This window comes from Leptonychotes weddellii, chromosome 5 (assembly GCF_054177405.1).
Source record: "Leptonychotes weddellii isolate Sample4059 chromosome 5, ASM5417740v2, whole genome shotgun sequence".
NCBI lineage: Eukaryota > Metazoa > Chordata > Mammalia > Carnivora > Phocidae > Leptonychotes > Leptonychotes weddellii.
Window position 1 is genome coordinate 132364035 of NC_138373.1, and position 24112 is coordinate 132388146.

The 24112-nt window shown below is 45.9% G+C and overlaps 1 protein-coding gene, 2 long non-coding RNA genes and 1 other non-coding gene across 6 annotated transcripts in view; 1 reads left to right on the forward strand and 3 right to left on the reverse strand.

Moving 5' to 3' along the window:
* Positions 1-1375: 1375 nt before the first annotated feature.
* Positions 1376-5903, reverse strand: DUSP6 (dual specificity phosphatase 6). 2 transcript variants are annotated; one of them, XM_006738967.3, is made up of 3 exons: positions 5027-5897; positions 3967-4404; positions 1376-2914 (listed from the first exon to the last, which is right to left on the reverse strand). In XM_006738967.3, exons 1-3 carry the CDS (start codon positions 5424-5426, stop codon positions 2607-2609), a joined length of 1146 nt encoding a protein of 381 aa, XP_006739030.1. In that variant the 5' UTR covers positions 5427-5897; the 3' UTR covers positions 1376-2606. The 2 variants fall into 2 exon arrangements, with proteins under 2 accessions (XP_006739030.1, XP_006739031.1); XM_006738968.3 differs by lacking the exon at positions 3967-4404 and having other exon boundaries at positions 5027-5903.
* Positions 5904-6027: 124 nt separating this feature from the next.
* LOC145721860 (uncharacterized) overlaps positions 6028-24112 on the forward strand; it is a 55761-nt gene continuing 37676 nt past the window's right edge. For both annotated transcript variants that reach the window (XR_014145825.1, XR_014145824.1), the window contains exon 1: positions 6028-7301. This is a non-coding gene — a long non-coding RNA (uncharacterized LOC145721860). The remainder of the gene's footprint in view (positions 7302-24112) is intronic.
* On the reverse strand, positions 17715-21241 carry LOC115942868 (uncharacterized). The gene is made up of 2 exons (XR_004077450.2): positions 20332-21241; positions 17715-19913 (listed from the first exon to the last, which is right to left on the reverse strand). It is a non-coding gene; the product is annotated as an uncharacterized LOC115942868 (long non-coding RNA).
* On the reverse strand, positions 22450-22556 carry LOC115942869 (U6 spliceosomal RNA). Its single transcript, XR_004077451.1, has one exon. It is a non-coding gene; the product is annotated as a U6 spliceosomal RNA (small nuclear RNA).

Here is a 24112-nt window from a genome sequence, read left to right on the forward strand (position 1 = left end):
ATTATCCACCGCCCAGAGGAAAGAAAAAAAAGAAAGAGAAAAGAAATCAGAGAAAAGAAATCAGAGAAAAGAAAGGGGGCGGGGGGAGCACGCAGCTACTTGAGCTGCAGCTGGACAGGAAATTGCTAACGCTGCTTGCAAATCCCTACTTTGAACAGGCAGTTTAGGGAATGCCAGGAGCGGAAACCGTTCAGAACTGGATTAACACGAGCCAAGTTGAACTGCAACCCACTTCTCCTTTCTAAGCTCTGGCTGACTTGGGGCACCCAAATGGGAAAGACTGAGTTGGTATTTTTCTGCACTGTTTCTGTTTGCTTTTTATGCATGCTTAGTTGCTCAAAGTCACTCTGGACGGTTTGATCTGATTGTTCTAAACTCAGAGCCGCTTGCCTCCTAGAACGTAGATCACCAAACCATCCCCCTGGCATCTCAACTTGCACCCTGTGGGTGAAAAGCTCCTCTTTCTCCTCGAGGCAGGTAAAGGGACTAAGTTCATTTGAAAAGAGCCTGGAATGTAGGTATGTTCTACTTCTTTTGATTTCATACACCTGCCTTTTGTTTTGGTTTGTGTATTTTTACGCTTGGGACAAGGAGAGGGGATGTCCCAAGGAAAATGACCTTGAAAGGCACTGTTCGAAATAACTTTGACATAGGTTCAATAGTGGTTTCTGGCCCACATTCTAAACCAGTGAAGCACAAAGCACATTAGAAAGGGACTGGCAAAGTGTGATCTCAAGTGCCAATGTGAAATTTTAAAGCCCACATCCAGGCTCAATGAGCTTAGCTCTGCCTTGCCACGTGTCTGAGAAAGGCAAGGGGGAGTCATCATCCCTGATTCATTTGGTATTCCGACACCAGGATAATTTGCAGGTGGAATTGCCATGGAAACAAACTGGGAAGAGAAGTATCCCTATGTCCTCCCTGGCCTGTGTATTATTGAGTAGAAGATCCTGGCAGGGAAGGAGAGAGGTTAACATGGTGAGTGTCTTCTTATTCTGGCACCCCCCTCCCCCTTTATGACCAGTCATGAGCAGCCAAACCTTACACCTGAGCAAGGTATGCTCTACGGCTTCATTTTCTTCAAGAGCATTACTATTTTCTTAAAGAAGCCAGAACCGTATTCATGAAATATTGTCGGGACACATAATAGGCAGTTCGTTCTATGAGGTCATCTTTATTTGAAGCAAAAGATCAATTTCATAAACTACACCTGAAAAACATTCCTGGGGTTACTAAAACCACAGGAACTCTGCCCCGCTGTTCCTACAGGACTTTACAAGTCACTGGCGCTCCCCCACTCAAAGATTCCTTAAAAGTATCATTTCACATGTAGGTACAATGAAGGAGAGATTTAAAAAAAAAAACAAAACACACATTCAATAGCCAAAATAGTTATTTATTAATAATTTAAGGTTTTACATTCTTATAATAAATTTCAGCTCAAAACTTTACACCATGAACATATGGAGCAACCTAACTCTCTTTTCACAATCATATGCACTTACTTCATCCATCAGACGGGGACCCATGCTCGCACACACACTTCCAGTTTTATACAAATTTTTTTTTAAAAAAGGAAAGAAACCAACCCAAAGTATTGCATTTGAGGTGACACTCCCTGAAGAATTTTGTACAGAGGTAATATACTGTTTAGCACAGCTGATGTTTAAAAAAAAAAAAAAGTGAGCCCATGATTTTGGTGTCTTTCCAAGATATCCCCTTTGAGACAACACAAGCCAAAATATTTACAAATGTAAGGCATAGTCAAACTACATTAAGAGGGGGAAAAAAAATCACAAGGAAGATATATGAAAGAGATTAAAGGCTGCACCATACTAAGGTCTCAGTGATAAGTGTCCATGAAAATGTCATTCAGAGTTGGCGAAGTCGAGCATGCTGCAAATATATCCTTTGGATTAGAAAAGAGCAAATGTTTCTATTTTTTGTTGTTGTTGTTTTAAGAAGTGGCATACTGCTCTTTCTCCCTTTGGATGATTTCTTTTAAACCCATCAAAGAAAAAACAAACACAGTTCAAACAAACACTGTCAAGTGATTTAAGATCAAATATTTACAATAATCAAATGGAGTATCAGATTTATTTTATTTATTATTATTTATTTTTGTTTTGTATTTTTTATTTTTTGCAAACTGATACTACAAATACAGAGCTGAAACCTCTCTTTGGCTCCTCTATATGCAATATTGAATCAGTCTTCACTGAAGACAATATAGAGTCAGTTCCAGATGCAGAAGGAAACAGTCACACAAGGCCCTAAAGAACACACGCTCCTACCCCTACCATTTGGTCCTACCCTATATACCTGGAAACCCTCAAATTCCAGTCCCTGCATGGGTAGGCTGTACACGTAGGTATGGAGCAAACCTACGGCCTGGATCTACATAGTATGTTCTGGTCTTCCAACAAGAGCGGAGCAAATCTCTCCCATCATAATAACCAATTCCACATGTGGGAACCTTGTCTAATACAGACAACTGGAGTCGTTTTGACCCCTGGGGCCACATACAAAGAAAGCAGCCCAGCTGATGCTGCCAAGAGAAACGGCTAAAGGAACGGACACATCCCACCAAGGGGATGTGGGGCCTTTCACGTGGACTGCAGGGAGTCCACCTGGTAGACATTCTGGTTGGAGGGGGTGGTGAAATAGAGCGGCTGCGCAGGGACCCGATTGTCACAGGGGCTGCTGAGTCCAAGCGTCCTCTCGAAGTCCAGCAGCTGGCCCATGAAGTTGAAGTTGGGGGAGATGTTGGATTTCTTCATCTTGACAATGTCATAAGCATCGTTCATTGACAGGTTGAGCTTCTGCATGAGATAAGCCACAGTGACAGTGACCGAGCGGCTAATGCCGGCCAAGCAATGCACCAAGACACCACAGTTTTTGCCCCGGGCTTCATCTGTAAACACAAAAAGAAAAACAAGATTTCAGCAGACCAAAAACCACTCTTTGTGAACGATCGGTCTAAAAACTGAATTTTAAAAAAAGAAGGAAAGAAAGAAAAAAAGAACCGCGTGTGGCAGTTGAGCCCCACAAGCAGCAGCAGATGCATCATTGCGATAAAACATGTACACTGGGCACAATAACATAGTTCAGATATTTTCTGAAAAGGGAGCTTTTGTATTAAGTTTCTGCCAACAACAAAAAAAAAATCCTTAATGTGTGCATTCTTTGCCTCAGCATGTGAATACCAGAAACCCTGCAATATGGTCTTGAATGCCTTTTATACAGACAAGCAGACTGCAAGGGTCTATTAAATTATTCTCCAACTATTGTGCCGCTAACAATGGAAGTATTCAGGCATTTTAAAAGAGAGAGGGAAGTCACAGGGGACAGCCCATTAGGAGGAACAGGATGTCGACATGGCCTGAAAATGAGTTCCTTTGTAATAGGAAATGCATTACAATGCCTGGAGATTCGCTTCTCCAGGCTTCCAGCCCACAGTCCTTCCTGCTGGGCTCAGGTTACCCTCACTGTCTCACTGTTAACCGGTATCACAGTAACATTCAACTGGATGACACCATCTAGCATTCATAGCACTTTCCAACAACTAACCCCATGTCCTAAAGTAACTCCCAGATCTTTTAAAATTATAAAGCAATGCTAAAATTCCTGTCAGTAGTGAGTACTACTTCCATCTAGCCGGTCCCAAGTCCAAAGACTGTGAGAAAATCCTGTTGTCTGATCATGTACAGCCTGCTTTCAAATGACTGAATTCAAAGACTCAAGAAACCCCATTTCAAATACACCTGTGGTCTGCAGCCATGTCAAAAAGGCACTTTTTCTTTTCTTAGTGAGAGGATAAACCAGAATTAAGAACCCCCTTGTAACATTAGAGACCTGCACTCCGACAAGCTAGCAAGCAGCAAGAGAGATTAACAGCTTAAATTCTATGAATGGCTAGGAATTTTGCATTTAGAAGTCTGAGGAAGGGCTGTTCATTAGTCTCACCTATGAAAGAAATGGCCTCAGGGAAAAACTGGGACAGGTTTTGACTCCAGTGATCCGAGATGGGGATCTGCTTGTATTTAAACTCTCCTGCGTTCTCAAAGAGATTCGGCAAATTGGGGGTGACGTTCAAGATGTACTTGATGCCGAACTCCTCCAACACGTCCAGGTTGGTGGAGTCCTTGGCACAGCCCAAATAGAGGAAGGGCAAGATCTCCACGGGGAAGGAAGGCTGGCTGTTGGACAGCGGGCTGCCATCCGAGTCCGTTGCACTATTGGGGTCTCGGTCAAGGTCAGACTCAATATCCGAGGAGGAGTCGGAGCTGATCCGCAGGCCCCCGAGCCCCAGCACTGGCAACGGTGGCGAGCTGCTGCTACACGAGCCGTCTAGATTGGTCTCGCAGTGCAGGGCGAACTCGGCTTGGAACTTACTGAAGCCACCTGCCAGGACGAGAAAAGCAATCGTGTAACCTGAGATCCCGTAGTAGTTTTCACAGCTTGTGAGAGCCGCAACCGGGCGCAGGAAACACCATAGCACCCTACGAAACCCCCTGCACACAGAGCCAATTATAAGAGAGAGACACTTAAATGGGTACCCTTGGGAGTGGAACGAACAGGCCCGCCTTCCCTGGAAACCCTTATTCTTTTAAATCCGGAAATGCACAAAATGGCAACTTTTCTAAATATTTTGAGGGGCTAGGGGATGCAATCTACACCCCCAGTGACCTCTACTGTCCTGCAAATCGTAATTCGAAATCGAACGATAGAATGCAGAGACAGGTGGAGGATATTATGGGTAAGCAGGAGGACAACTCTTTAGAAAGAAACAGCCCGTGCCTGTGGCCGGAAGCTGGTGGATTCTGCGCCAGCCTGCTCGCGGGTGCGGGACGCCGGAGGTTCGCAGCCGGGAGCCGGCGGAGGGCCCCCAAGCCCGGCAGCGCGACTCAGAAGCGCCAGGCGAGCGCAGCAGGGGCCCTTGGCACTCCGCGTGCCTCGCCCGCACCCACCCCACAGCCCCGCGACCCCCGCCCGGCCCCGCGCGCGGGACTCCCCTGGCGCGTACCTTCCAGGTAGAACGCCCGGCAGCCCTCGTCCTTGAGCTTCTTGAGCAGCAATCCAAGCACCGACTCGCCGCCAGTGTTCTCGTTCCAGTCGCTGCTACTCTCGTCGTAGAGTACTACCGTGTCGGTGCCGCAGCGCCGGGTGAAGCGGTCGCGGTCCTCGCCACGCGTGAAGAGCGCGCGCACGGGCAGGTTGCCCTTTTGCAGGCGCCGCAGCATGATGCCCGGGATGGCCACGTTGATGGCCGACTCGATGTGCGACGACTCATACAGCTCCTGCGGCCGGCAGTCCATCAGCAGCAGCCGCTCGTTGCCCAGCTCCAGCTGCTCGTTGAGCCACGCCACGGTCTTGCTGATCGCCATTTCCGACGCGAAGGGCACGGGTCTGAGCGTATCTATCATGGGGGTCGAGCTACCGGAGAGGGCGGGTGCCTACCAGACGCCCCTCAGGGCAGGCATAGGCCGAGCGCGCCGCGCGAAGCTGCCGCTCTGCGAGCGGGGGTTTAATTCCACCTTGCCCTTCCCAGACCGGGTTAGCGGTTGGGGAAAGCGAGACAGAAGTGAAGCCGGCTGTTCCCTCTGCTCCCGGCTGCAGCCGCTCGCTCTTGGTGTCAATGAATCTCTTTGAATGAAGCTGCCCAGACAGTTTTGTTCCTCCCCAGTGAATGAAATCCAATTAATTCGGACTCCCTGCTACTAAGGAGGGGAGGGAAGGAAGAAAAAAAAAAAAAAAAAGTCCAGCGGCTCCTAATCCCTCCCTTCAAGGCTGCACCTCAAATCCACCCGGGCGTCTTTCTCCTCGAATTATTCAAACCTCGATTTGCTCACTCTCCCTTGGACTCAGCCCTCGCACACCCCCTGCGCTAGGCAGCTCCTCAATGGATACAAACAGCGAGCGTCTCAATGGATACATTCTCTCGGCCAGCCAATGAGCGCGCTGCGGAAGGGGCTGTTGCCGTGGGGACGGGCCGGCTGGAACAGGTTGTGTTGATGAATTGTTAATGAGTTTGTCATTCACAAAAACGGAAAGGAATTTCCGCTCCGGATAAGCCCCAGTGCAAACAAGCTGCAACAGCGGGCTCGGCGGGAGGAAGGAGAAAGAAGAGGAGGCGGCGGCGGAGGAGGAGCAGGGCACATAAACCAGGGCACTTCAGTTGTCTCATGTTTCCTTCTGTTGAGAGTTCACACTTTGCGTCGGAACTTTTGCGCACAAATGGTGCAATTAGCAGGCACAAAAGCCCTTGTTCGTGACGCCTGCGCTCGCAAGCTAGCTTTAAGAAAACTTGTGCTTTTTTTTCCTTTATATTCCCTTTAAACTCATTTGGACCGGAGTTCGCCTTAACCCCCCTCCTCCGCCCTCCTTTAGGCGGTGTGTGGCATTTGTTTGCCAGTTTAAAAAGCCCAGCTCTGTTTGCTCCGATGTTCTTTTAGCTGAGGCTGTGTTGGGGCTGGTGAACTGCCTGGGCTTTAGTGACCGATGAGGTGTTAAATGCTAATCCAACATCTTTCGAAACAAACTAGGATTTTGTTGAAACATTTTAAAGCAAGCAAACAAACAAATGCCTGGTTGTCCAGATAATAGGAAGAAAGGATTTTTTCTTAACAGCATTTAAATTACTTTATTTTGTTTTTAAACAGTGGAGCCTGCAGAAACAAACTGGTTGGACAGTCCGATGCTTTTATTCCTCTCCAGCGGCCTGGGGCGTTACGAGCCATTGTTCCGGGGATCCAAGTGCCCCCCCCCGCCCCCGCCTTCCCGCGGTCACCCACCGCGCGCTGGGGGATTGCGCTCGTTAATCATTTCTGGGCAGCAAGCTCGGCTTCCGACAGAGGAGCCGGTCTGGCGGGGCTGCAAGGGCTAGGTGCATTTAGGGCGTGCGGGAGCCTGGCGGGCTGTCCTCACCTGCGGCGAGGCTTGCGGGAGCTCGCGCAGGCTCGGCGATTGGTCACGTTGCACAGAGAGACCCGACCGAGGGGAACCTTCTGTCCCACCCCAGCAACCCCCTCCCCTGCGGGTCGCCGGGCACTTGCGGATGACCAGCCGCGCCTGCGCGGTGCGTTCCTTGCCTAGCACCCCGCCACCCCCGCCTCCTGGCTCAGCTGGTGCGGGGTGTTGGGCGACCCTGCGGAGGGGTGCGGAGCCAAACGCTCGACTCTGGGGTTCCGTCACGGCCTGGGGTGGGTGAGGGTCGAGGAGGAGTGCCTGTCGAGACCCCCGGCTCGCAAGGAGTGCTGGGAGTCGCAGAGAACGTCTCCGCCGCTCTGCAGGGCCCGCAGGTAACTGGGGAAGTGCCGGCCAGGCCAGCGCGCCGCGTTTCGCCGAGGCGCCGCCGGGCGGACTGGCCGGGAACCGGATGGAGGCGTGGCCGGGCGGGGGCCGCGGCGGCGAGGAGGCGCATTCCCGGCGCGCAGAGCTCTATTGTTATATAAAAGTGCCGGGGCCTGCCCCTCCCGAGCGGAAAACCACCTGTGTGCGGCCGGCGCGGCGCTGGGGCCGGGGGGGGCGGGGAGGGGCCGGCCCTGCGGCCGGAAAGCGCGGGCCCTAATCCGGCCTCCCCTCCCTAACCCCCGGCGGAAAAGAGGCCGCGCATTGTCCCGCCGCCGCCCGGGAGGCGGAAGCGGGGGCAGCGGCTCCGCGGGGAGCGTCTTCCCCCGGCGCCCCTCCCGGCGCCCACCGCGAGTAGAGCGGAGGGCACCTGAGGTCGCGGGGTCTCCCCCAGTCAGACGCCCCGCACCCACGGGCCTGCCTGCTGACGCCCCGGCTCCAATTTGCATTTTTAGTCACCCGCCTCTTCCCTGGTTTAGGGAATGTAGGCTAAAAAAAGGCGGCTGCGAGGCCCAGGTTGCCAATTTTGGAGCTCTGCTGCAAGCAGGCCGCCCCTGGAGGAGCGTGTTTGACGAAGGTGGGGGTTGCCGCGCGCTCTCCCCGCGCCTTTTTTGGGCATCCCTTGGAACAAAATGCCCATATTTCACTGGATATCATCTAGTTCCAACTGGAGGAGGCCTGCGCCGGAGTTGACGCCTCCAATCTGCCCCCACCTGTTACAGGCTTTTCCCACCCCGAGACTTTTCAGTCACTGGGACCTGGGGGCGAGGCAGGACGCCCTGCAGGGGAGCTGCAAAGAGCAAAATCTTTCAGCCCGGGATCTCCAACAGAAGAGACAGGGAGGGAAATTGGTTGTTCCTTCGCTATTTTGAAAGTGTACTTACCTGAGCCTGGGCATAGATTGGGGAGGATACTCGCAACACTTCTCAAACCTAAAGATAGAGACAGTTTGACCCGTGCTTCTGAACCCTACGGCAACGGAATGTCGGTCCTTCTCAGCACATTTTATAAAATGGCATTCTGACCACTCGGTTCTAAGAGGTGAGGCATAAAGGGTCCCTGCAACGGGGTGGCCAGGGTTAAAATTGTGTCCCTATCACTTCCTAAGCGTGTGCCCTTGGTTAAATCCGTTGTGAACGGCATCTTCCACGTGGCCTAATGAAGATGATGAAAATATTCTCTTCGTAGGATCTCTGTGATGGTTAAATGGGTGAAGTGCCCTAGCATGATGTAGATGTGCTATTAGCTGTTGAGGTCTTTATTGTTCTGAATTCCCAAACTGCCTACTGTTCTGAGTTCTTATCTAAATGCCCTTTGAGGCCTGCCTAACAGCCCGCCTGGAACTCCCTAGTCTACAGAGAAGCCCTCGGAGGAACTGCCCTAGGCAGTTTAAGCCATCCCAATTTCGCTGTCAAAGGAGGTGCTGTTACAGACCAGGGTCAAAATCCTTTAATATGGTTAACACGGTGTACCCAGCCACCCTTCTCGTTTCTCCCTAACTGGTTCCCTTTCAACACCCTGTTCTCCAGCCACACCGAATTGATAGAGTAGAAATAATATGTAAATTGGGCATTTACTACATGGAAGGCTACATCTCAATTTCTGTGTTTACATGCATAATTTTGGTCAGTCTTCAGAAAACCCATGTAAATCATCCCCATTCACAGAGATTAAGGAATTTGCGTGAGGTCACTCAGTAACAAACAGTGGAGTCAGGATTTGAGGCCAGACCCTGTACAGACCATTAAGGATTACCTCATAGACGTCTCATAGGGTAACACGGAGACCATGCACCGCACGGTTCCCTGCCAAAAGTCAAAGGACTCAGTTTTACATTTTGAATTTTGACCACCAGGCTTTTCCAGCTTCACATATCCTGTTGCACCCTCCCTATAAATGTCAAAGATCAAAAGTTAGATTTATTTCCCTGCTCCTTTTACATCTGGTGATTTTCTCTGCACTCACGTCTTTATTAGTCAACCATTCCCTAAATGCTTCATGTATTTCTTCCTTAGAGTTTGTCTTAGATTCTAATCCTAACAACTGCCATTGTAATCTAGTGTGTCAGCACAGCACATGGGCCCGGGCTCCAGCCTTAGCTCTGCCACTCACTAGTAGTTTGATAGGGGAAAATCACTTAGCTCCTCTGGGCCTCCATTCATTCATTCATTTATTCCTTCACTCATTTATTCTGGGTTCCAGAAAATCAGGGAATAAAACGGGCAAGAATACCACCTCCACCCCCCCCATCCCCCGCCAAAGCTTACATTCTAGTGAAGACAGACAATAAACAAAGTAATTATAGAGTATATTCGGAAGTAAAAGTGCTATGGAGAAAAACAAAGCAAGGAAGGGAATTCAGCAGTATGTAAAATTAGGACTAGCTATACCTTCGTTACAGAACAAGGAGGACTAGAGACACAAAAGGGGTAGGGCACAAAGTGAGTATTCAAAAGATGATGTTTTTAAAACTCACTGCCTCCTTCCTGCAGAAGGCTGATTCCCTGTTGCTGGTGATCTTGCCTTGAACCTCATCATCCTGGCCCTGTTGCCCAGGCTCTCAGGAAAAAAGCTCAGAAGAGTTCTAGCTAGCATCAGGAAGGACCATAGGCCGCCTCATTTCCGGAGGCCCCAGTTCCCTGCTGAGGGTATCATTCATGTCCAGAGAACTGTGTTTCCAGACTGGAGAGCGATGCAAGTCATCTCTTACTCCTCATAAGTGCACAGAAGCAATGTGCTACATCCTAACTTCTCTATGTGTGTGTATTTGTGTGCATACCCCAAGCACCCGTGCTTCAATTCTTCCTTCTTTCATTAGGTGTTTCCCCCTGGAAAGCTCCTTAAAAGTAAGTCTTTTGTTTAGGAATGTTTGCTTGCCTACTGGAGAAGCATTTCAACTCTGCAGAAATTTTCCTGTGTTTTGAGGACACTTGCGATTTACTAGACCCAAAAGGGTCAGCATGACCTTTAATCCTCTTGGGGTAATCTCTGTGAATACAATCACATTTATTAACACATCATGTGAAAATAGTTGAACAGTTTTCCGCTAATAAGGAGAGCGTGTTTTAGAAGGTCTGACTTAAAATGTGGTCTTGTGACATATTCAGGATTCCCTTTTAGAAGTCCCAGGGAGCCTTCAAATTGACAGCCAGTGGCTTTCTGAGCCGCTAAATCTCAGAACAGAATTTCACTGCAGTTGAGAAATGTGTTTGACGTAGTCTGACTTAAAGGGCAGTTGGGGTTCACAAAACTCGAGCTGAGCTCTCCTGACAGGTGCCTCAGAAAGACAGCAAGTTATGTCTGAGCAGCAGAAACTGTGGAACCCAAGAGGACCAAAGGACCGCCAGTAGGAAACACCTCTGCACATTTTAGGCTGTGCAGAGGGAAAGCCCAAGGGAGTTTCAAATATGAGCCCCTGGTTTTCTGTCGAACAGCTTGCCCTTTGGTGAGGAGCTGCAGGGTCTAATTTATTAAGCACAGGCTAATGATTGTCCCAAACAATGTGGAGGTTGGGGGAGAGACGGGCCAGATTAGACAGCAACCAACAGGGAGCTAGACAGCAGCAGAGTCAGAATGACAAAGCCACTGTCACATCTAGGGAGTGGTTGGAGCTTTCCTATAAACGAGATGGCACCGTCACACCTTGCCAGAATGATAGGACCTGAAGAAAAATATAAACTATCGTGAAATCGCATCTGTGAGTACAGCCAACCCCACTTAACTATTTTTTGTTACTGTCATTGTTGTTTGGAAATGGAACAATGCTTCCCATTGTATTATTTCCAAAGCCCAGCAATATCGTCAGTGGGAAATTAGGCTTACATTGCCTTCCAGGGAGGCAAGGAGCTATATGTAGTCGTCTTTCCAGAAGCTCCTCAGTCATGTCATGAAGCATCATGGATGCTCCCTGGGCATTAGCCATGCTGCATCTACATGCGGAATATTTGCCTTGTGCCTCCTTGTGTGGGCCACAGTTCCTCTGGTGACTTTTCTCCTTATCTTGTGTTCCTTTATTTACGCAGGTGTGAGCAATACAAATAGCTGTTGTGTAAGAGAGACGGATTATTTTTCTAAGTAGGTACTATTTCCTGTCAGCCCTTTTTGCCTCAGCAATCAGGGAAAATGATTGTGCGTGTCCACAATAGAAGGCATGCTTCAGCTTAATTTAGCGAATTTAAGAACTTGCAGATCCTCCAAAATATATTGAGGGAACCCCGGGGACATAACTCATTAAATTTTATTTTGCTGCTCAAGACTGGGAGTTCCAGAGTCAGACCAACCTGGATTCTAATCCTGACTCAGCAGTTTTCTAATCCTGTGACTCTAGGGGAAATCATATAATCTCCCTATGCCTCAGTACCCTCATCTGTAAAATGGGGATACTATATTACAGGGCTATTGTAATAGATGACTTCTATTTGTAAAGGGGTAGGAGCAGTCCTGAAACAATAATAATTCATTGACAGTTACCTGTTTTTATTATTAACACACACAGAGTTCTTAATAAACAAATATTTATTGACCCTGCTGAAAGGAGATTATATAGTAAAAAACACTAGTGTTAGTTTATTCTCAGGAATAGAAAAACTATCCGTACAAGATTTTGAAAAATAAAATTTTAGAGAAGAGTCAATTGCTTTACCATCCCCTTCGCTGGTGATGTAAGTCCCCCCAGAAATTACAGTTTCTCAATGTGTCAAGACCTGGATAAATTGGTGACCTTGAGATTGCTGCTTGCTTCCGAGGAATTTCCCAGCAGAGTCTAGGACTCACCTGCTGAAGGGGCAACATGTCTCCCAGCCCACCCCCCATCACTGTCAGCTCAGGCCAGTCCTGTTTGTTTGTTTGTTTGTTTGTTTGAAGATTTTATTTATTTATTTTAGAGATAGCGCACTGGGGGAGGAGCAGAGGGAGAGGGACAAGCAGACTCTGCACTGAGCGCAGAGCCCAATGCGGGGCTCCATCCTGGGACCCTGAGATCATGACCAAAATCAAGAGTCCGATTCTTAACCCGACTGAGCCACCCAGGTGCCCCTCAAGCCAGTCCTGTTAACTTCGTGTTCTGCAAGAGGGGACTTGGGAGTTTACCGCCCAAACGATGTAACCACTCTCTCTCAGTAATCTGGGTTCTCTGTCTCTGATGGGAACACCCATTTATATACTGGGGCCTTATGCTTTTAAGACCTCCTTACATCTAAGAAACCTCATCTTGGGGCACCTGGGTAGTTCAGTCTGTTAAGCATCTGACTTGGACTCAGGTCATGATCTCAGGGTCCTGGGATGGAGCCCCGCACTATGCTCTGCTCTCAGCAGGGAGTCTGCTTCTCCCTCTCCCTCTTCCCCTCCACCCCCGCTCCTCCTCCTGCACGCTCACGTGCTCTCTCTCTCTCAGATAAATAAATAAAATCTTTAAAAATAATAATAATAAAAAGAAACCTCATCTTATGGGAACTTCCTTCCTTTCTCTGATTTCCTGCCCAGCAGGAGCTTTTCAGAGGTGGAAGGAAAAGGGGGTGGGTCCGAGCCAGGTACGAGAGCCACTGTCCTGTGAAATGGAAAGGAATCTTCCATCTGTGGGGGAAGGCTGCCCTGCTAGAGGACACATTATGGAAACACTCCTAGCCCTAAGTAAGCAGACCAGCTGCTTAGCACAGTTTCTGTAGTGATTTTTGCACGTGTATGATTCCAAGGTTATTTTTGTTAACCGTCTGACGAGCGTGCATCTTTTGATGTATTCCCATCAGGTTTTTCCGGACCTACCAGAACTTTTAGATTCTTTACCCAAACCCCAAAAGTCTAAATGCTTGCTAAGTCATGCCCACTCTTCCCCCCTTTCCTCTCTCCGACATTTTGCCTAACCAGTTCCCAGGGGAAAAGCCTTTATGATGGGATTTCTCTGACTTCTGTTCCATTGTCCTTATGGTAATTTAATTTAAAGTAACTAAGAACTGTAGTACTCTAATGCTTGAGGGAGTGGATACTTAGCTGGGACATTCTTTAATATGTATCAACACCTTCTGCTTAGTGACCAGAGGAGTTCATTTGTTTTTGTTATTGTTGTTGTTGTTTCAGCTTAGGGTAAGAAGTGTTTAAAAATTAGTTCTAAAAAAATTAGTTCTATTGCTGAAATTGGTGATTGTTAGAGGAAGTGTGATAGGACCCTCGATCTTGCAGCCCACCTACTTGTGGGTGGCCTCCAGCCCTGGGTCCTGTGACCTCCCCCCACATCCCCATATCCCCTAGGATCCTGCCCCCATGAGATTACAAAACCCACTGGTTTTGATTTTGGAGCACTGCTGCCTTTCCTTTAGGATGGCCCTTTCGTGCAGGATGCTGTTAATCAAAGCACTGAGGGTAGAGAGAAAGACCTTTCCCAGCCACACAGTTTGCATAACTGTACTTAGCTGCTGAAACATATTTTTTTTTTTTACTTGTTAAATTTGGTATGAGATTTACTTCTACAGTGAGAGTGAGGTTGAGTGCAGTGAGGAGTGCAACATAAATGGGAGCTCTAACCACTAGAGACCTATGATTTTTGTCAAAGGAATCTGACATTTATTCTACCATCAAATTGGCTCAGAAGGAGAGGTTTCAAAAAAGCATAGATGCCCAAATCCCATCTTCAGTAGTTCTGATTTAAATGATGCAAGGGGGGCGGGCAGGTGTTGGTAGGTCTCAAAAATCCACCAGGGAATTCTCATATGCAACCTAAGCTGAGAACCACTGGCTTGCACGGATCCACAACATGCATGCCCCATCAATCCCCTTGCCTCGGGAGAGGTTTCCAGCCAGACCAGGGGTCTCGAATGTTTAGAAACACCTTGGAGGTACTTGCTCTCAGTCCAGAGGCCTCACAGGTCTCTAACTCAAGGACTCTGATTCAGAATGTCTAGAGAGGGGCCCAGGCAACTGTTGTAATCTAGCAGCCAGGAGTGGCTCATACAGGTGGTCCAGACTTTGGAAAGCTCCGAATGATATCCCAGACAGCCATGTTGCTCGCCCATCAGCTCTAGTCAGGAAGTACAGAAATGTTTTGGCTGGTTATCCGGAATCAAATAGCATGCTCTCCCCACAAACATCAGAACTTCATAACAGAAGAATGTAGTGTTAAACATAACTAATCTGCTTGTCCTTGAAAACTCGATTCATGAGGCCTGAAACTGTACGCAAAACTGCCTGTGGATTTGCCTAAAAGAAGGTTTCTCTTGAAAGCAGCATCAGGTTCTTGAGCACCCATCAGTCGTGTGTCTGGAACTGAAATAATTGCTAGGACATGTGGAAATCAGTCAGGTTTCAGACCCCGCTGTCACTAAAAGGCGGTCTGATTGGGTAGGTTAGACTCCTGTCCAGGTAGCTAGAATGTAACCATAAATATGATCATTGCAACAGAAAGGAAGTGCTGTGGGAGGGAGCAAAAGGAGGAAATGGTTCATGGGCCTTGGATGTTGCAAAGTGTCTCAGAGAAAACCGTATCTGAGTTAGATCCCCATGGATAAGCAGATTTGCCCTCTCCCTCATCCCAGAGGGACAGGAGACGAAAGGCAATCTAGGCTAGAGAGACAGGTGGCATGAAGCAAAGGTTTGGAGCCATGCACATGCATGACAACTGTATGGAGGGCGCAGAGCAGCAAAGAATGTAAGAAAGGTAGTTTAAAGCCCGATGGAAATGGACTTCAGATGCTATGCTAAGGAGTTCGGAATTTTTCATTAGGCAGCGAGAAGTCATCAAAGATATTTATACAAGGGTGTGACATGACTTCAGAATATGATTCTGATAACAAAGAGGTGAGTAGACTGCAGGGGGGAGAAAAACCAGGGGCAGGAAAGCCAATTAGGAAGCAGTTGCAATTGTCCATGAAAATGATGCTACCACCACGTTCCTAAAATAACGTACTCATCATCCTGTTTCGTTTTATTCCTCTTATTTCTGGGGCTAGAAAAATCACTTAGCCCTTCTGTGACTCAGAATCCCTCCCTATTAATAGAAGATGACAATACTTACCTTACCTCACATAGGGAGGTATGTGAGATGCTTATAATTGTAGGCAGGAAAGAGGGGACAGTGTTACTCTAAATGCCAGTGGTATAATTCTGCTCCAGGAGAAAAACTGCCTTTTGCCTCTTACTTTTTGTTATAAAAATTCCAGCCTCACAAGGCGCCTGGGTGGCTCAGTTGGTTACGCGTCTGACTCTTGATCTCAGCTCAGGTCGTGACAGAGTCGTGAGTGCAAGCCCTGTCGTGGAGCCTACTTAAAAAAAATTTTCCAGCCCCACAGAAAAGCAGAAAGCTGAGTGAAAGCCTCAGAAACACTCCACGGAGGGAGGAGGCTGCAGAAGTTTCAGGTGCTCACCACCCAGGAAGTAGTATTTCTGATAAAAGGGTCCATCACCTTTAGGGTGAAAATGTCACAGCAACATGTTTGGTTGCAAAAGTGACATTTTGTAAAGAAAGTCTGTCACCTCATTGTTTTTCATTACAAACAAGAGTTTAAGGAGTGTTACTCCTATGGTTCCTCTTGCAGCAGTGGGGGTGGGGAGCATCGATGTTCAGAGATGGAGTTACACATGGTCACTTAAGTGGAGAGTTGGGATAAGGCTTTCAGATTGTGCTCGCCTTCTAGGTCTTGGAGTCTGTCCTCAAAGCTAAGGGCACCTGGTCATGCCTTTTCCATCTGCCACCTGACCCTTTCTCAGAACTAACTCTCCAATTCACTGCCCTGGACCACACCGGAACTCTCTCTTCTCTTTGGAAAAGTAACACGGGCGTCTATCACAGAAAGCACTACAGACTGAAAATGCTTTAAATTTTGCCAAAATCACTTTGTCTTCTACCTTTTAAAAAATCCATGCTCAATATACCTGCGAGTTGATGCAAGGTATTCTGAGGGATAAAAAGATAAATCACATGGAGACACTCCCCTCCACACATGGGATTGTGACATAAGAGAGAATATTACAAAGGTAGCATCTGGCATGCTATGAGGACAGTTCAAAATTCTAGATCCAAAAGGATGGTCATGTTAGATGACTGACGTGAGAGTCCACCCATCCAGAGTCCTTCACTTTATATATGGCAACTAAATGGTTACAGAGTGATAGAGTGAGGAGACATGCCAGGAACACATAAAGAGAAGATAATATATGCTACTTCCTGAGGTACCTTCACCTAAGTAATAAATGATAAATTCTCTCTAATGAAATACTTGCTCTGGTACAGTAAATTATTCTAATTCATTTATTCTCTTTTAACGTGAACTTCTTGGAAAGCTTACTGGTAAAATTCCTCATGAAGAAATTGAGAGATTACAAATTACAGAAGAAGAAGAATTTTTAATCCTTACACAAATTAGATCATATTTTAAGGGCAGTTGAAATACCATAGTATCATAGTCTGCATTTACACCTGCTCGTCCATTAGTTGTTAGATTGCTTTACTACAAAGGCTCCAGGAAACATCTAGAAACATGGCAGTGCTAACAACAAAGAATCAGTTATAAAGGGAAAATAATAAAAGTTTATCCATTTGTTACGAACTTAGCCATTTGATAATTTCTGTTTCAGTCTTCAAAGTTTACATTCAATTCTTTAAAAAAAAATGTGGAAGCCACAGACTGGGAGAAAATATTTACAAAAGACACATCTGGTAAAGGACTGTTACCTAACTCTTGAAACTCAGTGGTAAGAAAATGAACCAACCTGGGCGCCTGGGTGGCTCAGTTGGTTAAGCGACTGCCTTCGGCTCAGGTCATGATCCTGGAGTCCCTGGATTGAGTCCCGCATCGGGCTCCCTGCTCGGCGGGGAGTCTGCTTCTCCCTCTGACCCTCCCCCATCTCATGCTCTCTCTCTCATTCTCTCTCTCTCAAATAAATAAAATCTTAAAAAAAAAAAAAAGAAAAAGAAAATAAACCAACCTGATTAAAAATGGACCAAAGATCTTAATGGATACCTACCAAAGAAGATCTACAGATGGCATATGAAAAGATTCTTCACATCCAGTGTCATCAGGGAAATGTGAGTTGAATCAACAATGAGATACCACTAGCAACCTATTAGAATGGCCCAAATCCAGAACAGTACTGACAACACCAAAAGCTGGTGAGGATGTGGAACAACAGAAACTCTCATATATTGCTAGTGGGAATGCAAAATGGTGCAATCACTCTAGAAGACAGTTTGGCAACTTCTTAACAAAATTAGACATACTCTGGTCGTATGATCCGGCAATCACCCTCCTTAGTATTTACCCAAAAAGTTGAAAACGTGTTCACACAAAAACCTGCACACGGATGTTTATAGGGGCTTTGTTCTAAATTTCCAAAACTTTGGAGGCAACCAAGATGTCCTCGAGTTGGTGAATGGATAAACAAACTGTGGTTCATCCAATGGAATATTATTCAGCACTAAAAAGAAATGAGCTATCAGGCCATGAAAGGACATGGGAGAAACTTAGCATATTGCTAAGTGAAAGAAGCCCATCTGAAAAGGCTACATAGTCTGTGATTCCAACTATAGGACACTCTTGAAAAGGCAAAACTATGGAGATAATAAATCAAGTGACTGCCCAAGGTTAGAGGGAGGGAGGGATGAACTGGAGGGACACAGGGGATTTTTATTGCTGTGAAACTATTGTGTATGATACTGCAATGGTGAATACATGTCATTGTACATTTGTCAAAATCCATACACTGTATACCATCAAGAGTGAACCCTTACATAAACTATGACCTTTGGGTGATAATGATGTGTCAGTATAAGCTCATCAATTATGATAAATGTACCATGCTGGTCCTGGATGTGGATAATGGGGAGGCTGTGTATGTGTGGGGATGGGATATATATATATATTAAAAAAAAAAATCTCTGTGCTTCCTGGTCAGTTTTGCTATAAGCCTAAAGCTGCCCTAAAAAGTAAAGTCTCTTTTAAAAAAACAACAATGGGTATGCTACCGTCAGCAGACTTGGAACTACAGAATGTAGTTTTCCCATGCATTAGATGAGAGCCCTCTTTCAGATGTCTGCACGTGTTACAGAGTTTTTTCTTCTCTTAAAGAATAAAGCATTATTGAGTTATATATGGACAGGTAATAACTTGTGCATGGAATAAAATTCCAAAGGAAAGAAGGGATATATAGTAAAGGTAGGCTCTCCTAGCTACCTAGTTCTCCCTAGAGGCAGCCACTGTTAACTAGTTTTTGTGTAGCTGCCCAGAGAGAGTCTACACATATATAAGCGTATACATTTAGTATTACTGATGTTCTCATTACAAAATTGTGGCAGACTAAACACACAGGGGTGCAGTTTGATTTTTTCACTGAACACATTTTGGAGATGGGTTCATATCAGAAAACATAGAGCTTCCTCATTCGTGTTAATGGCTACATAGTATTCCATTGTGTGGGCACGCATCATTTATTTACCTGATCCTAACTATTGATGGGTACTGAGGTTGTGCAGAATCTTTTTTGCTATTGCAAGTAGTGACTGCAATGAATACAGTCTTCTACACATTTATCCCCTTTACGCGTGAGTATATCTGCAGAATAAATTCTTTTTTTTTTTTTAAGATTTTATTTATTTATTTGTCAGAGAGAGCAAGGGAGGGGCAGAAGGAGAAGCAAGAAAAGCAAACTCCCTGCTGACCAGGGAGCCCAACACGGGGCTCGACCCCAGGACCCCGGAATCATGACCTGAGCTGAAGGCAGACACTTAACCAACGGAGCCACCCAAGCATCCCTCAATCATTGGTTTCGAACAGAAAACATGTAGAGGCACTGGATAATCCCAAAGCACATTTTGATACAAAACTCCCTGATGCCTGACTTTTCCTTCTCAACTCATTCTAAATCTCATGCTGTAATTAAAACTGCTCTCACTCCTTAGAATTGCTCAGGGTTAAGGAGCCCCGGTTTTTGTTTAGTTTTAATCCCAGAAGGGTTGTTTGTCTTAAACTCTGCCTCAACCATTATTATCTATGCAAACCTTCTAAGGAATTTGAACTCATTAAAATAACAGCCTTAATATACTCTCCAGGCATTCACAGTACCCTCCTCCTGCTCAGGCGGAAAGAGTGATACTACCAAATATCTAAAAGCGTTTATCCCCACCCCCAGCCCCCTCCATGAGAGATGATCTGGCCCATTAAACAGAGAAGTGAAAAAGTCCGTTGACTTCTCTTTCTCAGTCTGGGAAAGACTTGTGACACCGAAGTGCCTTGTTTACAATCCCCACGTACCACCTTGCTCTTGGCAGCTGATGCTGTTTAGCTGCTGATTAAAAGACACATATTTTACACAAAACAGAATATCCCGAGTCAAAGGGATTTTGAATATTACTTTGAACTGGCTTTATCACGAGTACATAGGAGGAATTCGCTGTAAGTGAGAAGGGAGGTAAGGACTCCATGAAGGTAGAAGATAGCATCAGAGACAATAAAACGGCAATCAGGAGGTAGGTTTGTAAATAGCAGGGTGGATATAGGAAAGGCCACTGTCTGTTGTCCTGGTTCTCCACACCAAGCTGGGCAGAAGCAGTCAATCTGAGCAAAGAGCTACTATATCCAATCCTATTTTGGTGAGAAAAAAACTCACTTAGAGGAAAGTTAGATGAGATTTAGGAAGCATATTCTCAACCCAGAGACATTTCACTGGAGCAGCTCTAGTTAACCTTAACAGGGATTATAGATCTCCATTCATCATTCTAACTGGGAAGAAAACAGACTGTAGGCAGGAGGCCAGATTGAAGATATAACATGTGATTTTTAAAAAACTCATTGTCTTAGTCAAATTATCTAAAAAATAAAACCTGAGGCAAAGATCTCTTGTTAAGACTGTGTTGGAAGGTGCAATCCCAAGACTTCAAAAAATGAGAGAAAAAGAGATAAAGCCAGGAAGGAAGGAATGCAGATACCAGGTGGTGTGTTAAGGAACTGATAATACTTCACAAAGAAATTTGCGAACTTCCTTGCTTGTCCTACAAGTTACCTTGAAGCAGTTCACCAGGAGGGAGATGGTGCTGAGCTGCCTGGAAGATGTGGGAGGGGATTGGCCATCCATAAGGTCCAAGAGCCTCATCAGCTCAGACCTGGGTCCTGGAGCCCCTGGCTACTGATGCAGCAGGTGAGATGTGGTCTTTCCAAAGCTGCACCCTCAGGAGTCTGTCCATTCAGGAGGAGGCTGAAGCCCAGGGATCAGGTGGGACTGGGGGGATGTTGAAAGGCACAAAAATTAGTCCAGTATGGTCATGTTTTAAAATTACGGAAGATAATTTTAAAGCATTTCAGGATTCAAGAATTAGTGCTTTCGTGAAGGTTAAGATGAACGACTTTCAGATAAATGAGTCATCAAATCGTAATGAGTATAGGGGTAGAAATTCTATTATTAATGGGATTTATGATTGATGAAATATTTTTTATGGCTATTCAGATTGGTTTCTGGACTGAGTTTACTCATTCTTGATCAGATGATTTGTATTATAACGTTAATTTTTAAAGGAGTGTTCATTAATTTTAAAACTGCTAATCTCAGTGCTTTGTTTCCAGATAGTATGTAATTTGTGCTCAGGAATATATTTCGACTTCTAGATGCATATTTTACCAAAACTTCTAATGCACCAAGGAAAAAGGTGACAAACTCTTATCTTTCTGCACATTTGTGTGCTTACAACAAGGTCCTGTAGCATATGTGTCTACGGTAGGGAGGGCAGATGGCAGTGACTGAGGACTCTCTTAAGAGTCTGTCAGTGAAGTGAGTTTCATACATCTAAAAATAAAATAACAATTACTTATCTTAGCATATACATCCAGATGACACTTGGGAATTTATGTAGAAGTGACAGGAGGGCCTCCATGAAGCCTTCTGAAAAACAGTGTATCAAACTGTGTGTTCTCTTGAATACTTGGGATTCTAGAAACTTATTTCAGTTATCCAAGTGAAACAACCACAGTTGGTGACATCTCCATACATACAGCAGGAAGCTAACTTGTTAAGGGGAGTAACACATGGACACTATCTTTATGTCCTTTTCACGCCCCCACCACCAAAAGCCCCACCAAGAACAGTTTCGTGTTCTCCTGGTTAATGCCTATTTTATCTGAATGTAAATCTCCCTCTAGCTTCCCTATAGGCGTTTGCCAATCCCTTATGAGGTCAGGAGCTTGCGCTGTGACACATAGGAAGAATATTTATGTACTTACTTCATATCCTGCAGGACAAAAAAGACAGCATGAGAAATCCGTTGCCACTAATTGTATGTAGCTTATTACTTTATCTTTAGAAGGTTTAATGTCAAAACTTGGAGGAGAGGATGAATGGTCCAATCTGGGCCAGAGCCTGAGTTTTCTACTCTCCCCGGAGTTCCGATGTCTGAGAAGAAGCCGTGTGGATGTGGGTTTGCATGTCAGCACCTGAAAGCGGGCGCAGCCCCCACTCTGGAATGAATGTACTCTTCCAAAGGCTTCATTTCCAGAGGGTGGTGGAAGGAACAACAGAGACAGCGATGTGCCCACACACACAGCCATCTGCCGTTCCAACCACATGTCTCTGCCCCCTGTTTCCTGCAAGTGATTCATCTATTCTTTTTCTCCTTCTTCAAAGATAACTGTGTAGGCATTTAAGGAGGAGAAAGTCATTAAGAAAAATGGAATCCGGAGTTCTTAGGCTGAGGTAGAGCCGATTAAACAGTCTGGAATTTCACAAAGCAAGCAGTGCGGGCGTGGACTCTGGATCTGCTCTCTCCCACTGGTGCATCATTTCGTAAGAGCTTATCACCACCCATCATGAACAGGTCAACAGAAGTGCCTGCATGTAAACTAGGAGCCCGGGAGCTGCCAGCGAGCACAAAAGAAGGGCAGAAGTCAGGAGAGAGATGTGGGGTTTTTCTAACTAGAGACGCTGCTCATCTTACCCACTGTCATCCATGGCTTCAGTCTCGAATTTTTGCTAATTTTCCACCGATGAATTGGATCTTTGTGACTTTCTTAAAGTTTTTATTTTAATTCCAGTTAGTTAACATACAGTGTAATATTAGTTTCAGGAGTACAGTATGGTTATTGAACACTTCCACACAGCACCCAGTGCTCACCACAGCAAGTGCACTCTTTGAAACAATATGGACGTTTCATGAGTTTGTGTGCCATCCTTGTCCAGGGGCCACGCTAATCTTCCCTGTACAGGTCCAATTTTAGTGTACGTGCTGCTGCAGCAAGCACTGTGACTTTTTTTTATTTTTTAGCACTGTGACTTTTTAAATAGGTCGATTAAAAAACTGCCTCCGTGACATGCTTTAAAGGATACCCTGACCAATAGCCAGAGACGGTGATTATGGCCACGTCCTCGACATTAACGGGTACTGGTGGCCACATGCTGTGTGGGAAGGGGATGGCGCATCCAAACAGAGGTGATCCATAGATATTTGCTGAGTTGCATCAGATTGGAGGTTCAAATCCTGGCTCTGCTTCTAGCTTCTAGGACATTAGGCAAATTGCTAAACCTCTGGGAATCTCAGGTGGCTCCCATGTATGCTGAGGGATGAAGAAACCTGCTTCACAGGGTAGGGTAAGGACTGAAGAGGGTAAGGTATGTAAAGTCCTGTGTAGTCCTCACAACAAGGTAGATACGTAAATTTCAGACGCAGCGGAAAACTCCTTGTCATTTCACTTCAATTTCCACCACATCCTACACCTTACAGCTAGCAAGGGAAAGAACTCAAAAGAGGAGTAGGGAACTCTGGCCAATTCCAGTGAGGCTTTACCCATCAGGAAAGGCGCTTTCCAATGTGGCACTTGCCAGTAGGACTGCATGGGACATCATTTCCTTGTTAATGGAAGACACGGGGAAGAAGGAGGGAAGCAGAGAGACAAGCAGAGCCTGATCACACCTTCCTCCCAACTGTCAAGAGCCACCACATCCCCTGTGGCAAGTGGAAGGCCCAAGGAATGAGGAATTCTATTGCTGAGTAGAATATACAGATCCCAGATGAGATCCAGTTCTTTTTTTTTTTTTTAAAGATTTTATTTATTTATTTGAGACAGAGAGAATGAGAGACAGCACATGAGAGGGGGGAGGCTCAGAGGGAGAAGCAGACTCCCCGCCGAGCAGGGAGCCCGATGCGGGACTCGATCCCGGGACTCCAGGATCATGACCTGAGCTGAAGGCAGTCGCCTAACCAACTGAGCCACCCAGGTGCCCCGAGATCCAGTTCTTAAAAATGTTAGCATAATGCCTCCATTTTCTTATCTGTATAATGGGTGTTATAATAGCACTTACATCTTGGGTAGTTGTGAGGATGAAATAAGATAATCTACGTGAAGGATGGAGCATAGAAGCCCAGGACAGTCAGCAAACAGTGCACAAATGTTAGCGACTATTAATATTTTGTGGTTTTTGTCAATATATGGAATTGTTAACAATTACTTCATTCATTACCTTATCAGTTGATCGATTTGGATTTAATAAATACTTGTTCACCCCATTTATTTATCATCAAATATTTACTGAGCTCTTACAGTGTGCTGGTACTATGCTGGGCTGAGGAGATGCCAAGACTCATTTGGCAAGAAATTTGAAGGCTAGTTGGGAGAGAGATGGGTAAAGAAAAACAGGACAAGTATTAAGTGTCACAACAGAGAGTTGTATAAAGTGTTCCTGGAACCCAGAGAAGCCAGGAAGGGTTTCACACAGAAGATGCTCTTTGAACTGGATCCTGAAAGATGAGCAGCCTGAGGAGTTTGGGCTGTGAATTTCAGGTTGCAAAAAGGGCACAAAC

Coding starts and splice junctions, on each gene's coding strand:
- DUSP6 (XM_006738967.3), bottom strand. CDS start 5,426: ATGATAGATACGCTCAGACCCGTGCCCTTCGCGTCGGAAATGGCGATC. Junction 4,405..5,026: donor CCGGGCGTTCTACCTGGAAG/GTACGCGCCAGG, acceptor TCGTCCTGGCAG/GTGGCTTCAGTAAGTTCCAA. Junction 2,915..3,966: donor TGAGGCCATTTCTTTCATAG/GTGAGACTAATG, acceptor TTGTGTTTACAG/ATGAAGCCCGGGGCAAAAAC.